Consider the following 15454-nt stretch of genomic DNA (forward strand, 5'->3'; position numbering starts at 1 on the left):
AATTAGCTACTCGCACTCATGACATGGACTTAAGCATGTTAGCAATTGGAAATCAAGGACCTTCAGTGCAAGAACCAAGGAAGGGTAAGCAAGATGTCTGTAAATAGGGCAAAGCTTTGGCAGATAAGGGTGAAGGAAAACAGTCTATGACTGTAAATACCAAACCCATCAAGGTGAATACCAACTCAAAGATAACTCAAGAGATAAAAGTTGGCCTTTCATAAGATAAAAGGAAGTCATCTTTGAAAGAAAGACAAGAAAAGAAGTATCCTTTCGTTGACTCAAATATCACGGGGAATGTTGGAAGAACTTCTAAAAGCTATGCTCATTTAATTGCCAAAGATGAAACAACTGGAAGAAGCTAATCGAGTAAATGACCCCAACTACTGCAAGTACCATCGTTTAATTGGTTACCCTATAAAAAAATGTTGTCTTAAAAGACAAAATCATGGGTTTATACCAGGGTGGGAAAATTGAGTTTGAAGAAAAAATGACTACAACAAATGTACCATCAGGAACTAGCATGCTTTCTCCACTTAATGTGGGGAGCAAGATAAATTTGGATCCTTCAACTATATAATGTTGGCTCTGAATGTAGAAGAGACATCTAATCCTCAAGATGATAAGGGTAAAGCTTGTGGTTTTACAATTGAGGATCCAGACAACGAAAGATGGATCTTAGTTACTTGTTGAAAAAGAGGAAAGAAAAATCCTCCCAAGGACAAGCAAGCACCAAAAAGATCCAAAATGGTGAAATAGCCATCTAGGAAAATGATGCCAAAGGTAATGCCAAGAAAAATAAGTACGAGTAGGCATGAAAATTTGGTGGTGCAATGGCCAAGACGACTAATCACCTTGAATGACTTCATGCCAATGAAATTCAAAAATCAAAATCCAATTCCCACATCATGTTTCCAAAGTGATGAAGATGTTGGGAATGAAGAAAAGATTAAGTTTGATTCTAATTGCTCTTACGGTGCAAAAATTACATTTTTTGATGAAGACTTATTATTGGGGTCTACCCCTCATAATCGGTTTCTTTTTGTTCGGGGATATAGTTGTGAATAGAAAATCAATCGAATCCAAATAGATGATGGATCCGCTGTCAACTTACTCCCACTAAAAACAATGAAAGAGCTTGGGGTGCCTCTCGATGAATTATCGAAGAGTTGCTTGATGATCCAAGGTTTTAATCTTGAAGGGCAAAGAGCTATAGGAAAAGTTAGACTTCAATTTTTCATTGATGACATGGAATCCAATCCATTGTTTTAGGTGATTGATGCTAACACAACATACAACATGTTGTTAGGGAGACCTTGGATACATCAAAATGGTGTAGTATCGTCAACACTTCATCAATGCTTCAAATATTGTAGAAATGGTCAAGTGAAGGCAGTCATAGTAGATGCTAAACCATTTACTACAACAGAGGCACATTTGGCTGATGCTAAGTTCTATTTAGAAAGTACCTTTATGGAAAAAGTACAACCTAATGGCGATCGGGGAAATGATGAAGGAAAATCATCAAAGGAAAAGGGAAAGAAACCGTTTTCATCTACAAAGGAAAATGATGATCTTACCAAAGTCTTAAAAAATTTGACTTTGCCACTCACTAACCTGGAAGAGTCAAAATTCGCTAAGTCTCCATTAAAGGGATTTGTAAGGCCAACAAAAGGGCCATCGGTTAAACACGATGATCTTCCTTTTCAAAGAGCTAATGGTTTAGCCTTATGCTTGTAAGCTCCTAATAAAGGCTGGCTACAAGCAAAAAGATGTTTCTAAGTTGGTACACGAGCTTAATGAACCAACCAAAGAAACTCCACAAGATCTTTCCAAGAATCGTAGAGTTTAGTAGAAAAAAACAAATGTTGTCAAACCTACAAAACCAGGGTTAGGATTTTCACCCTTAAAGTTAAAGATTCATAAAGAAGCTTCAAGATATATAACGATTAAAGAAGTCGATGATGATGAAGAAACCCTAGTGGAGTCATCTAGACTTTCAGTTTTCAATCGCTTGGGCACAACCCCAACTTGAGGTTCAATTTTTGATCGATTAAGCATGCCTTCAAATCGAGGTTCAGTATTTAATTGTATCAAGAAAGTTTATATAAAAAGGACTTCAAGAAACTTCGTCAATTCAAGGCTAAAAGGAAAACCCTTACAAAAGAAGAATAAAAAGAGCTTTGTGAAACATGAACTAAAGGATTTCCATAGCATCATCCCTTCACGAATGAAAAGAAAAAATGAATAGATTGTAACAAATGATGAAACATTAAAGGCTAAAAGGCGCACTATGGTTGTGACTAAAGATGCCTTATCTTCAGAAAAGGAAGAGCAAGAAGAAATGGAGATCTTCACATGTAATCATGTGTATATAGTAGAAAGTGATGAAAAATCTGAAGAAGAAGATATCCAAAAGGCTCCCCCATCATTAGAGGATGACAATTGGCCCATAATTGATGAGTTAAAAGAAGTTGACATGGGCACTACAGAAGATCCTCGTCCAATCTTCATAAGTGCTAATTTAACTTTTAAAGAAGAAAAACCTTATCTTGATCTTTTGACAAGGTAGAGAGACGTTTTTACATAGACTTACAAAGAAATGCCAAGATTAGACCTTAAAGTTGCTGTGCATCATCTAGTAGTAAAGAAAGTTGTTCGACCCATTAAACAAGCTCAATGACATCTTCACCTTAACTTGATTCTCTAAATAGAGGCTAAGGTCAATAAACTCATTAAGGCTGCTTTATTCGAGAAGCCAAGTACCCTACTTGGATCTCAAATATTGTTCTAATTAGAAAGAAGAATGGCCAAATTCGAGTTGCATGGATTTTCGAGACTTGAACAATGCCTGCCTAAAGGATGATTTTCCTCTCCCTTTGACAAAAATAATTGTGGATGCAACAACTAGCCATGAGGCTTTATCTTTTATGGATGGCTTCTTTGGTTATAATCAAATTCACATGGATCCAAAGGACGAAGAGCTCACTGCATTTCAAACTCCTAAAAGAATACACTATAACAAAGTTATGCCTTTTGGGTTAAAGAATGCAAGCGCCACTTATCAAATAACGGTGCAAAAGATATTCGATGATATGCTCCACAAGAATGTTGAATGCTATGTTGATGATTTAGTGGTTAAGTCCAAAAAGATAGTTGATCATCTTGAAGATCTTTGCTAAGTATTTGAGAGATTGCGTCGATATCAATTGAAGATGAATCCATTAAAGTGTGCCTTTGGAGTATCTTCTAGCAAATTTTTAGGATTCATAGTTCACCATCATGGGATTGAAATTGATAAATCAAAAATAGATGTAATCATGAAGATGCTTGAGCCAAGCAATCTCCATAAACTTAAAAGTTTAAAAGGAAGATTGGCTTATATTCAACTCTTCATATCCAACTTGGCTGGTTGATATCAACCATTTAGTTGTTTGATGAAGAAAAATACATCTTTTGTTTGGGATGAGTCTTGTAGTAATGCTTTTAAAAGCATAAGGGCCTATTTACTAAGACCTCCAATTTTAAGGGCTCTTACACTAAGACAACCATTGATCCTTTATATTGCAGAACAAAAGTGCTCTTTAGGAGCACTTTTGGCATAACAAAATAATGAAGGAAAAGAAAGTGCACTTTACTATCTTAGTAGAACTCTTAATGGCGTAGAATTAAATTATTCTCCCATTGAGAAGACTTGATTGGCATTGATATTTACAATTAAGAAATTAAGACATTTTTTGCAAGCTCATTCTGTTCACTTAATTTCATGAGCAGACCCTTTCAAATATCTTATGTCTAAATCGATACTTAGTGGGAGATTAGCAAAATGGGCTTTTTTGTTACAAGAGTTCGACATCACTTATATCCTTTAAAAGGCCATCAAAGGACAAGCACTTGCAGATTTCTTACAGATCATCTAATTCCAGATGATTAGGAATTCTCTGAAGAACTCCCTGATGAAGATGTTCTCTACATCGAAATTCCTAAGCCATGGAAGTTATACTTTGATGGAGCAGCTTGACAAGATGGGGCAAGTGCAAGAGTCATCTTTATCACCCCAGAAGAAGAGGTATTGCCTTACTCATTCACTCTCATCAAAAATTGCTCTAATAATGTAGCAGAATACCAAGCCTTAATCATAGGATTGCATATGGCAATGGACATGCAAATTACTCAACTTAAAGTGTTTCAAAATTCTAAGTTGGTTGTAAACCAAATCTTTTCACTTTATGAAGTTAAAAAGCCTAAGCTTTTGCCATATGTCAACTATGTTAAGAAAATTTGGAAGTGATTTGACAAAGCTAGCGTAGAACATGTGCCTAGAAAATAAAATAGGCAAGCAGATTCTTTAGCTAATTTGGCATTAGAAATTGCATCTCTAAGTACAGAATTAAAAGTTCCTCTTTGCAAGTGATAGATTTTATCACCAATCACACTAGGTGAAGAAGTCGATGTAGAGTCTAATGTCATCTTAGTACTTGAAGTGGGAAAAGAAGATTGGCGACAACCATTGATTGACTACTTAGAGCATGGGAAGCTTTTTAATGATTCAAGGCACAAAACAGAAATAAAACATCGAGCTCCTTGATATATTTATTTCAAAGGTACACTTTATCAACGTTCTTTCGATAGAGTCTTTCTTTGTTGTTTAGGAGATGAAGAAGCATACAAAGCCTTGCAAAAAGCTCACTTAAAAATTTGTGGGGTGCATCAATCTAGAGCCAAGTTGCATTTCCAAATCAAAAGAATGGGGTACTATTAACCAACAATGGTGAAGGATAGCATGGACTATGCTAAAAGATGTCTAGCCTGTCAATTTCATGGTAATTTTATCCAACAGCCCCCTGAGCCACTCCACCTAACAGTTACATCGTGGTCATTTAATGCTTAGGGACTTATAGTTAGACCATTATCTAAAAGTTCCACAGGGCATCTCTACATACTCGCAGCCACAGACTACTTTTCAAAGTGGGCAGAGGCAGCATCTTATCAAGAAGCAAAGAAAGAAACTGTTGCTACCTTCATTAGAACAAACATCATTTATCGTTATGACATGCCATGATGCATCATAACAGATAATGGAAAATAGTTTGAGATGGAGAAGTTATGTGCACAGTTTAACTTCAAACAACATAATTCTTCCATGTACCACGTGCCGACAAATGGTTTAGCAGAAGCTTTTAACAAGACTTTATGCAATCTTCTCAAAAAAGTTGCTAGTCACGCAAAGAAAGATTGGCCAGAGAAAATAAGGGAAGCTTTATAGGCTTATCTATGACATTTCGTACACTTACTCAAGCTATTCCATACTCGCTCATTTATGGTGTGGAGGCTGTTCTCCCACTAGAGCGTCAAATTTCGTCACTGAGAATTGCTATTTAATAAGGTCTTTTAAATGAAGATAATGTTCGTCTACACCTTCAAGAACTTGAAGCGTTGGATAAGAAAAGGTTGGAAGCACAACAACGCTTGGAATGTTATCAAGCTCGATTGTCCAAAGCTTTCAACAAGAAAGTTAAACCACGATCATTCCAAAGGGAGATTTAGTTCTTGCAGTAAGAAGACCCATAAACGTTACACATCGTATGGGTAACAAGTTTCTCTCAAAATGGGATGGACCATATGTTGTTCAAGAAGTTTACACCAATGGTGCATATAAGATTGTTGATCAAGATGGAGTAAGAGCTGGCCCAATCAATGGCAGATTCTTGAAACATTACTATGCTTGAAGGTCAGATGCTCCTTGGCAAGAGCTTAAATTGCACAAAAAAAAAAGCTTGTTAAGTTGAAAATCTTTAACAAGACGACTTAGGCAAAAGTTAAGGAAAAAAAAAATATATTGAACTACGTTATGACTTGATCTTTCTTCATATTAGGAGGTACATAGGCAGCTTGGTCCTATTGCCAAGTTCAGTCACATAAAAAAAAAAAGTCTCTTGCATTAAGGATGGCTCAATTCTTTACGATGATGAAGTTACCAAGATAAAAGATTGAAGAAAAAATCAAGTTTGTACCTTTCTCTGAATTATGTGATTCAATTAATTAAATTGCTAGTGAAACAAATTGCAATCGTAAGTTGAATTGTTTTGAAGTTCAATTGATGTCTAAGAAAATTTTTGAAACACAAAGTATCTTGAAGGTTTCATAGGATTATCTTTTAAATTTCTTCACAAGTAAAGAAAAGCAATAAGAAAGAATGACTTTTATTTCTAACCCGAAATGCATTACAATGTGAAAGAATATTTTAAAGGCCTAAATCCTAAAACATAAAAAAAAAAAGATGAAAAGGAAGAGTTATATGAATAAGGATGCAATCAAATCAAGGTATCCATTTGAAATTCTTTAGCTCTTCCTGAGCAGATTCCAGCATATTTAGCAACAATTTTAAGGAATTACCTTTGCTTCCACTTAAAATATGAGAAGACTTGATGGAAGCTATCTTTTCATTAATCTTCGAAATATTGACTTCCTTCCTTTGCATTTCCTCTTTTTCTCTCTAAGAAAAGATTCAATCTCATCTTCCTTGTGACACAAAGCATTCAATTCCTTTTCAAGATTTGTCAACTCAGTTTGCTAATCATCAACATGCCCAACAAATCCGGTCAAGTTCTTGAAGCTTCTCATTTGATCTTTTTGTAGATGTACTATTGAAGGATTGTTCAAGGTCAAATTTGCGAACTTGTCCAAAGTATTCTTTAACTATGTTTTTCAACGAGGATTAATCAATAGTTTTGTTGTGGGAAGAAACAACCTATTCTTCATATCTTCATTCTTGGAGAGAATGACAAGATCTTTGTAGTCTCTTAAGTATACCATAGTAATTCTAAATTGTGTGCTATTATAAAAAGCACCTTCCAATAATCAACAAGTGCTACTATAAAAGGCACCCTCCAAGGATAACAAATTGTGTGTTATTATAAAGAGCACCCTGAATGATCAATAAGTGCAATTATAAGAAGCACCCTCTAAGGATTAAGAAGTGCTATTATAAAGAGCACCTCCAAGGATTAACAAATTATGTGCTATTATAAAGAGCACCCCTCATAAATCAACTAGTGCTATTTTAAAGAGCATCTTTTAAATTGCTACCAATTTCTTCCACTTCAATTGGGACTTGCCTTGATTATAGACTAGTAGATTTGGGATTTAACTATAAAAATAAAATTGCAATAGTCAAAAATTAAAAAAAAAAAGGCAAGTACGTAGGTGAAGAAAATATAAGTTTAGTGGGAGTTCTTGTAATGTGTCAAGAAGTTGACTAAGCAGGGCATCCTAAAGTTTAGCAATATGCATGGCTTTCTTGATAGCCTTGTAACGTGGCAAGTGGCTTGCATGATTTTCTTGCATGACAATTGAAACATGTCAAGATATAATCGGAGTTAGCATAATTTTGGGCATGGCAATTGTAACATGGCAATGGTGGATTTTTTTTAGCATGATAATTGGCTATTGTAACATGCAGGAGTTTGACTAAACATGATATTCTAGACCTCGGCAATTTGCATGGATCAAAAGTGTGGGAAGATAATATTTGCATAACTTGAAACGTGGCAAAGATTGCAAATCAATTTACCATATGAACTAAATAAGAAATACAAATGCTATTACCACCAAGAAGCAGGGAATTTTTTTTCACTTGACGTTGAGATCTTGAATCCGTCGATGCACAAGCAAAAGCGATTTCTAATATTTTGAGGTGTAGAAAATTGACAAGAAAACTCTCTTTTTATAGAGTGAAAAGAGAGAGTCATTGTTGATTAAAGAATGTAATATTAATTGCAATATACTTCTTCAAATAGTTTTATTGTAAGATTATAGTTTTATTGCAATATACTGCTTTAAATAGTTTTATTGTAATATACATCTTCCAATATCATAATTCTCTTACCTATGAGTAAGCATAATTCAAATTTAACTTGGATTGCAAGTATACCAAGGCATATTAGGATTCTAAGAAATCCTAGGAACTATTTTCAAGACTTGTCCACTTGCCACTTTAAAATAATGTGTGAACAAGTCTTGAGGGGGCATTTGTAGTAGGAGAAAAATTATGAGCCAAATATGTGCCACCATGTGGATTTGATGACATTATAACCATATTATTAATTATAAAAAATTAATATATTGGTTGGATTATTTCAAAGACACATAGTTGAACAAACTCACTTATGTGTCATATATTTATCCCTTGAGATAATTTGAAGATAATATTTAAATTGGACCAATCAAAATTTAATTATTGGTCATATAATTTGTCTCTAAATAAATCAAGATAATTTAGAGATAATGTTCATATTTTGACCAATCAAAATTTAGTTATTGGTCATCCAATTTATCTCTAAATATCAAGATAATTTAGAGATAATATTCATATTTTTGACCAATCAAAATTTAAATATTGGTCACCTAATTTATCTCTAATAATTATGATAATTTAGAGATAAAAATCAAATTTAATTATTTAATTTATCTCTAAATAAATTAAGATAATTTAGAGATAATACCTAACTTCGTCCAATCAAAATTCAAAAACTCAAAGTCCGAGCAATCAGAAAACTTTCAATGAGTTATCATAATTATCTCTAAATAAATTAAAATAATTTACAGATAATTCAAAGAGACCACATTCTCATCAAAGTCTCCCACCCAACATTATAAATAGGGTGCTCCTCTAAGACATTTTCATTCATTTAGAGACATTCGAAGATTCGAAAGCATTCGAAGATTGAGAGGTATTCAAAGATTGAGAGGTATTCAAAGATTGAGAGCATTAGGGAAATTGAGAAGAGTAGAAGATTTCTAAAATGAAGATCATGCAACAAGGAAGTTCGTGATCAAGATCAAGCGGCAACGAAATTCGTGATCAAGATCAAACGGCAACAAAGTTCGTGATCAAGATCAAGCGGTAGCGAAGTTTGTCAGTGAAGTTCATGATTAAGATCAAGTTGTCAAGACCCTTCAAGCGAAGATATCAAGTGTTCATAATCAAGATTAAGTCGTTAAGACTCTTGAAGCGAAGATCAAGTGAAGTTTGTGATCAAGATCACGTCGTCAAGACCCTTGAAGCGAAGATATCAAGTGTTCGTGATCAAAATTAAGTTGTTAAGACCCTTGAAGTGAAGATCAAGCAAAGTTCGTGATCAAGACTAAGTTCGAGTTCATGACTTTTGAAGACGAAGCGAAGAAATTAGTAAGAGGAATTTTCAGAGATTATAACTCATATCATCAAATATTTGTATTTGTCTCATAATTTTCAAGTCAAAAAATATTCAACAAAAAATTTGTGTGTACAATTAGTATTCTACGTACATTTATATTTCAATCTTCAAAATTTATAACATATCTAAAATTCAAATATCAAAACGATATATCATAAAAAAATCAAATTTCTTACAAACACATATATGATAAATAGCATTAATATCATAAAATAAGAAAAACAATGATGAAATATTAAATAAAAATTTGCATGGAGCCAAAATTGCTTCAATTTTTACCATCGTCCTTTTTTGCAAAATTGTTCCTACATGTTTATATCAATTGCGATTATATGTAAAAAATATATGAAAACTTACTCAGGCATGCATATATTTTCCTATTAGAGTTTCAGCAATATCTTGATTTTGAGCAGCTTTAAATTGCTCAAAATTCTATATTTATCGAGTATTTAAACTCATCATGTACTGTAGAATTGTGTTCTTGCAAAGATTGAAGATTAGTATTCAATTGTAACATTACATTTTAATCTTACCAAAATCATTCATTCATTTTAACCTTTTAATTTTTTTACCAAAATCTTTGGTCTTACCAAGGCCACTCTTATTAACTAAACTTAGCATATACATTTAAAGTAAGTTTTTAGGTACTGTAACAGTTGTATCACAGTTTTAATTTTATATATATTATGATTTTATATGCTATTTAACTATTTTATTAAATTTTTATGTAATTTTGTAAATAGTTAGTAGTTGACTCTTTTAATAACTAGAACCTATGAACACTCATTATGTGTGGACGGGAAAAGAGAAGGAGGGAAAACAGTTTTTATTAATTTAAAACGTAATTTTTTTATGTGCATGTGAAATAAATAAATAAATTTTATAATTTAAAAATGATTCATATAACCTTATCCTATATATTTTTTAATTATGTTATTAGATTTTTATGTGATTTTATTAACTGAGTTAGTATCACGATAACTCAATAATTCACTGTAATGCACTTTAAATATAAATAAAAATAGCATAAATTTTATTTTTTGAGCAAACTCATTTAGATGTGGCAATTCGATGGTTTGAAAATTCAGAGCATTTTCTAGTTCGAGTTATTTTAAGTTTAGATTGTTTTGGATTTGGGTTACTTTGAGCTCAAGACATTTCAGGTTTAGTTATCTTAGGCTTGAGTTATTTTGAACTCAGATTATTTAGGTTTGACACTCAAGTTAATTGTGTTGAAGTCATTTCAAATTTAAATATTTTTTTTATTAAATTAAATGAAATTGAATTTAGAAAAATCATTTGAAATTCAGGTTATGTTGGATTAATTTTTTGAGTGTTTAAATTTATATTGATTCGGATTCAGTCGTTTTGGGTTTGAATCATGTTTCAAATTTAGATTGTAACTTTTTAATTAAATCAAGTAAACATGGGGTTTGGATTTGGATGAAGGAGACAAGTTTTCATAGATTTAGCAATTTTATATATGATGTAATAACACGAAACGGATTTAAGCGGGTTTGAGTTTAAAGTAATCGTATTTCGTATATTAATCGTGATTCATGTCAACACGATAAAGATACAACTAAATTGTGTCTTAACTATGTCAAACCCCTTAACTTGTTTAAAATATGTTTAAAACATAATTATTAATTATGTTATTGTATACCTGTATAACTCGTGACTCGTTTATTATTTATTTATTTAGTCATGTTTACGTGTCGGATAGATACATTTAATATACGATTAAGACCTGTTTATTTACTCATATAAATATTAATATTATTATGATAATTAAGATTTGTTGATATTGAATTTTAGTATATTTGATAAATTTTATGATATGTATGATTTTTTATTATAAACTTCAATAATAAAATCATATTTTTATTTAATCATTTTAATTCTATCAATCGTATCAATGGTACAAATAAATTATAAATCATATAAATAAGCAAATTATATTGTGTCACATGAAATTTAATCCGACAAATTTTATAAATGTGTTAACCTTTTGTCATATTACAAATTTATTAAATATAATAATAATTAATTATGTCGTTTACTCATATAAATGTTAATATTTATGTGTATAAAAAGCTGAAGACCAATGTAGGTTTAAGTTTTCGAGATTTTACTTAACTTTGTATACTCAATATATATTTGCACAACAATTTCACTCCCGTTTCCGAACCAGTAAAAGGACATGTCGTTTTTAACCGGGAAACCCCCGCAAAAATTGACCTCAATCTCTCCATTCCCAACTGGTTTTTCAGGCAATGTAGCCATTAACAAATGAAAGCAAGAACAAGATTCACCCTTCTCTTCAACCACATCTTTCAAACTCTCTCCATTTCCAACCCCAACAAGCCACACCTCAATAAGGTATCGTTCTTACTCTCTCGTCTCCCTGCAAAGCACAACTTTACTTCTGTTTTTGACCGAATAAAAGAAACCCAGATTGATTAATTTATCTTCCATTGACTGTTCTGGTATTGCAAAATCTATAATTTTGGGGTGTCCACAAGTTTTTGACAATAAAGGTAAGATTTTTAGCAATGTTTCACTTACAGAACTTCTTTTGGATATATTTGATATAATACCTTGAACTGCCAGAAAATTTAGGAGTTTCTGTGTTGAAACCTGAAGATGTGCTTGAAGTATGACTGGGTTTTGAGTTTGAGAGTGGGAAGTTTTCTTTTGGGGTTAGAAAGATGGGCATGATATGGGAAATTGTCAAGTCGGGTAGTGAAAAAGTTGAGGGTTTTAAGCGTCTGCCAAGGTCAAGTGAAGTTATGGCGTCAATGCTTATCCAAGCAAGTATGTTTAAAGAAGTTGAATTGTTGGTTTTGGAGGTGGAGAGGGAAGGAATTTTGTTGGATAGTCATGGAATTTTCTGTAGTTTAATTGAAGGGTATGTTGGTGTTGGTGATCTAGAAAGTGCCATTTTGGTTTCTGATAAAATGAGAGGGCAACAATTAGTCCGATCATTGTCATGTTACCATGCTTTGATTGATGTTTTAATTGAGAGGAGGCAAACTCAATTAGCATTCCAAGTTTACTTGGACATGGTGGAACTGGATGTCCATTGGAGTGATAAGGAGATGCCTGCTTTTCAGAATGTTATAAGATTACTTTGTGACGATGGAAGGGTTCAGGAAGCGAGAAATCTATTTACGAAGGTTTTATTGCGATTCAAGCCTAGCAGTTTAGTTATTAATGAGATTGCTTGTGGATTAGTGAGAAGAAAGATTTTGAAGATTTGCTGAGGTTTTTGGTTGAATTAAAGTGTGTACCAGATATCATTGTTGGCAATAAGATCATATATAATCTTTGGAGGAAATTCTAAGGAATAACCTTCCTTGATAAGGGTATCTGAAAAATAGCTATCACCATAAATTTAATTATTTTTAGTCATATTTAGTCATAACTTGATAAAAATACATTTGAAACTATTTCAAATAAATTAAACCATTTATCACAATTTCTCCCCATTGTGCTTCCGATTTCTCTCTCTCACCATCCCACTATCTCTAATTTTATCAATTTCTCTCTTCGGTATTCGTCTGCTATGCTCCCGATTTCTCTCTCCCATGCTTTCAAATTTATCTTTCTTGCACTTTCAAGACACCAAACGATGGTTTTGATGTGCTTAGGTGGGTGGTTATTTGAAAATTTTAATTTTTAGGTATTTTGGATAAAATTAAAATAGTAGAAATGATCACAGATGTTTGATATAGCTTTTAATTGGATCGATTCAAAACCTAGACACCAATAAACTCAAAATTTTGAAATTTATAAACTTAGGTTTTCAAAGAAATTTTTTTCGATTTTTAGTTAAAATAGGTGTTTTAGATAAAAAAAAATCATGTTTTGATTTATGAAAACATGTTAAAAACACTTTAATTGGTGCCAAATTGTCAAAAAAAAAAAACAAAAAAGAAATGAAGAGAGTTGGAGAGGATTTGAAGTTTTGGTTCATAAGTAACAACAACATTTTAGGCATTAAAGTGTAATAAAATGTTTTTGAATATAGCGTGTAACAACAATATTTTTCAATATGACGCGTAACTGTCACGACCCGGTACTCCCCTCGAGCCCGTGACAACCGTCGCGGTGCCCCGGTAGACACTCATTAATCGAAATGTCAACCCGAAACCCCGCAAGGCTTTAATATCAGTTTCTCATTTCCCTTGTGAGCAACCATTGTCAAATATCGTGTTTTAAAAGATTTTAAGCTGTTTCCAACTTAAAACAAATAAAATATTAATTTTCGTCTCACAGGGGTATTTTGGTCATTTTTCCAAAAATTTCTAAACTAGCCAATAATGTAGTATATAAGTGCAAAACACATATTTCAAAATCAAAAAAAAATTTAGATGTCTAAAACATTCATTTAAAACGAAATTAAGATTATTTGGATATAATAACAAAATAAAATAAATATTAAGCAAAATATTCTATTTTCTTATTAAACAATATTTTCAGAGTTATATGTAGATAATTTTTGTAGCGTAAAATCAAAGTAAATTCATACATACTGTAATACAGTAAACCAGAGCATTTAATTTAATTTACAATGACCAGTGGGCCCCCGAATAACCAAAAGTAAAGAGGACTGTGAACTTACAGTTTGAAGGAATGCAAATCCAAGGGTAGTCCTCGATGAACTCAGCTATCTACAGTCTAATCTGAACCTGAAATGGGTGGAAAGGAGAGTGGTGAGATTTTATAATCCTAGTGAGCAAACAAACATCATCTGAAATATCTAAAGTAAAGTAAAAAGAGACAATTAAAATATTTCATCTCAATATGTATTTCATAACATAAATATTCATTTCATTTAAATATTCAACATGGCTTATGAGTATCTTAAAAGCTTGGTTCCTGCCAAAATCATTCTCGGGGATACCTTGGTCGAGGCATTTAATCGAGTCTACCAAGGCTGTTAAAAAGTTCGTATACACGTAAACATATTTTTAGTTTGAAAAACACAGCCATTCCTTGGTGTTAGCAGAGTTCATCATCACGAGGTGGTTCGGTGTGACGTGAACTCTATCCATACCTCAGGAGATACCCTACGCGCCTCTCCGACCGAGGTACATATATATATATCCGGATTCTGTGCTCCTCTAATAGGCTGGTCTACAGAATTCGCCTACTGTAGCAAGCTAAACCCACCATACAATAAAATTTTAACACCATGACAGGGCTAATATTTTACTACCCAGCCTGCAAGGGTAAAATAAAACAATTCATAAAACACAACTCAGCCAGTCATGCCAACACAATAATAATATAACATAAGCCATCAATTTCCAATCATAAATTTGCAACATACCGGTGGTCTCCAATTACTCTATTTTCAAAATCGTTATTCAATTTCAAGACAATTTATAAAAATCTTTTCATGTAAACACATTCTGTTTGTAAAATACAAAAATTTACCATTTAAACTCATTTTCATAAAATTTCACCAAAACCGATTAAAAACATACTTTAAATCATTAAAATGATGGTAAGGTTACTCACTATTTCGGGAGTCGAATTTCTAGAGTACTCTGACTACCGATCCTCGAGTACTATTTCCTTACCTTTATCGGAGGATTCACCACCTAGACATAGTACAAAATCGAGAAACTTACTACATTGGTACTAAATCGAAATTAAACTAATTTAGACTACTAATGCATGATATGGAATGCAAAAATGTCCGAATAGCCGTTTAAATACGGTATTCGACCTAATTCGTACTATTCTCGGTGTAATTGGCTAAAACCTCCAATTTAACTCCAAATCTATTTCTTTTACTTTCTACACTCCAATTATACTTAAAATACCTCAATGACTGTGAATATGATTCAATTTATCAGTCCGAACCATAAATCACACATGTCATACATTAGGTAAAAATTCATATTTTCATGCCAAAATTTCCCATTAAATTTCTAGCCTCAACAATCATTAAATATTACCAAAATATCATGAAATATCATCAATTTCAGCCTCAATATTCTCCCTAGAAAATTCAGCCTCTTCTTGGTAATGGGAGAAAATGAATTTTTTTCTTGTTGTTTAGTTTCTAAATATGCTAAACTAACTAAAAACACTAACATAACTTAGAATCAAATCAATCCAACTTCATTCTCTCTCCATACCCATTTGGTCAGCCATGAATTCACCATGAAAACTTGAGTTCTAAGCATGGAAAATGAAAAAGAAAGCATGGGTAGTGTAAA

At 32.5% G+C, this 15454-nt stretch overlaps 1 protein-coding gene and 1 long non-coding RNA gene across 3 annotated transcripts in view; one reads left to right on the plus strand and one right to left on the minus strand.

Annotated features, from left to right (window-relative positions):
- On the plus strand, nucleotides 11742-12522 carry LOC18601550 (pentatricopeptide repeat-containing protein At5g15280). The gene has a single exon (XM_018119302.1). It carries the CDS (start codon nucleotides 11930-11932, stop codon nucleotides 12482-12484), a length of 555 nt encoding a protein of 184 aa, XP_017974791.1. The 5' UTR covers nucleotides 11742-11929; the 3' UTR covers nucleotides 12485-12522.
- LOC108661667 overlaps nucleotides 13770-15454 on the minus strand; it is a 6550-nt gene continuing 4865 nt past the window's right edge. For both annotated transcript variants that reach the window (XR_001927439.1, XR_001927438.1), the window contains exons 2-3: nucleotides 14748-14830; nucleotides 13770-13912 (exon numbers count right to left, since the gene is read on the minus strand). This is a non-coding gene — a long non-coding RNA (uncharacterized LOC108661667). The remainder of the gene's footprint in view (nucleotides 13913-14747; nucleotides 14831-15454) is intronic.

The sequence above is a fragment of the Theobroma cacao genome, chromosome 4 (genome assembly GCF_000208745.1).
Source record: "Theobroma cacao cultivar B97-61/B2 chromosome 4, Criollo_cocoa_genome_V2, whole genome shotgun sequence".
Classification (NCBI taxonomy): domain Eukaryota; kingdom Viridiplantae; phylum Streptophyta; class Magnoliopsida; order Malvales; family Malvaceae; genus Theobroma; species Theobroma cacao.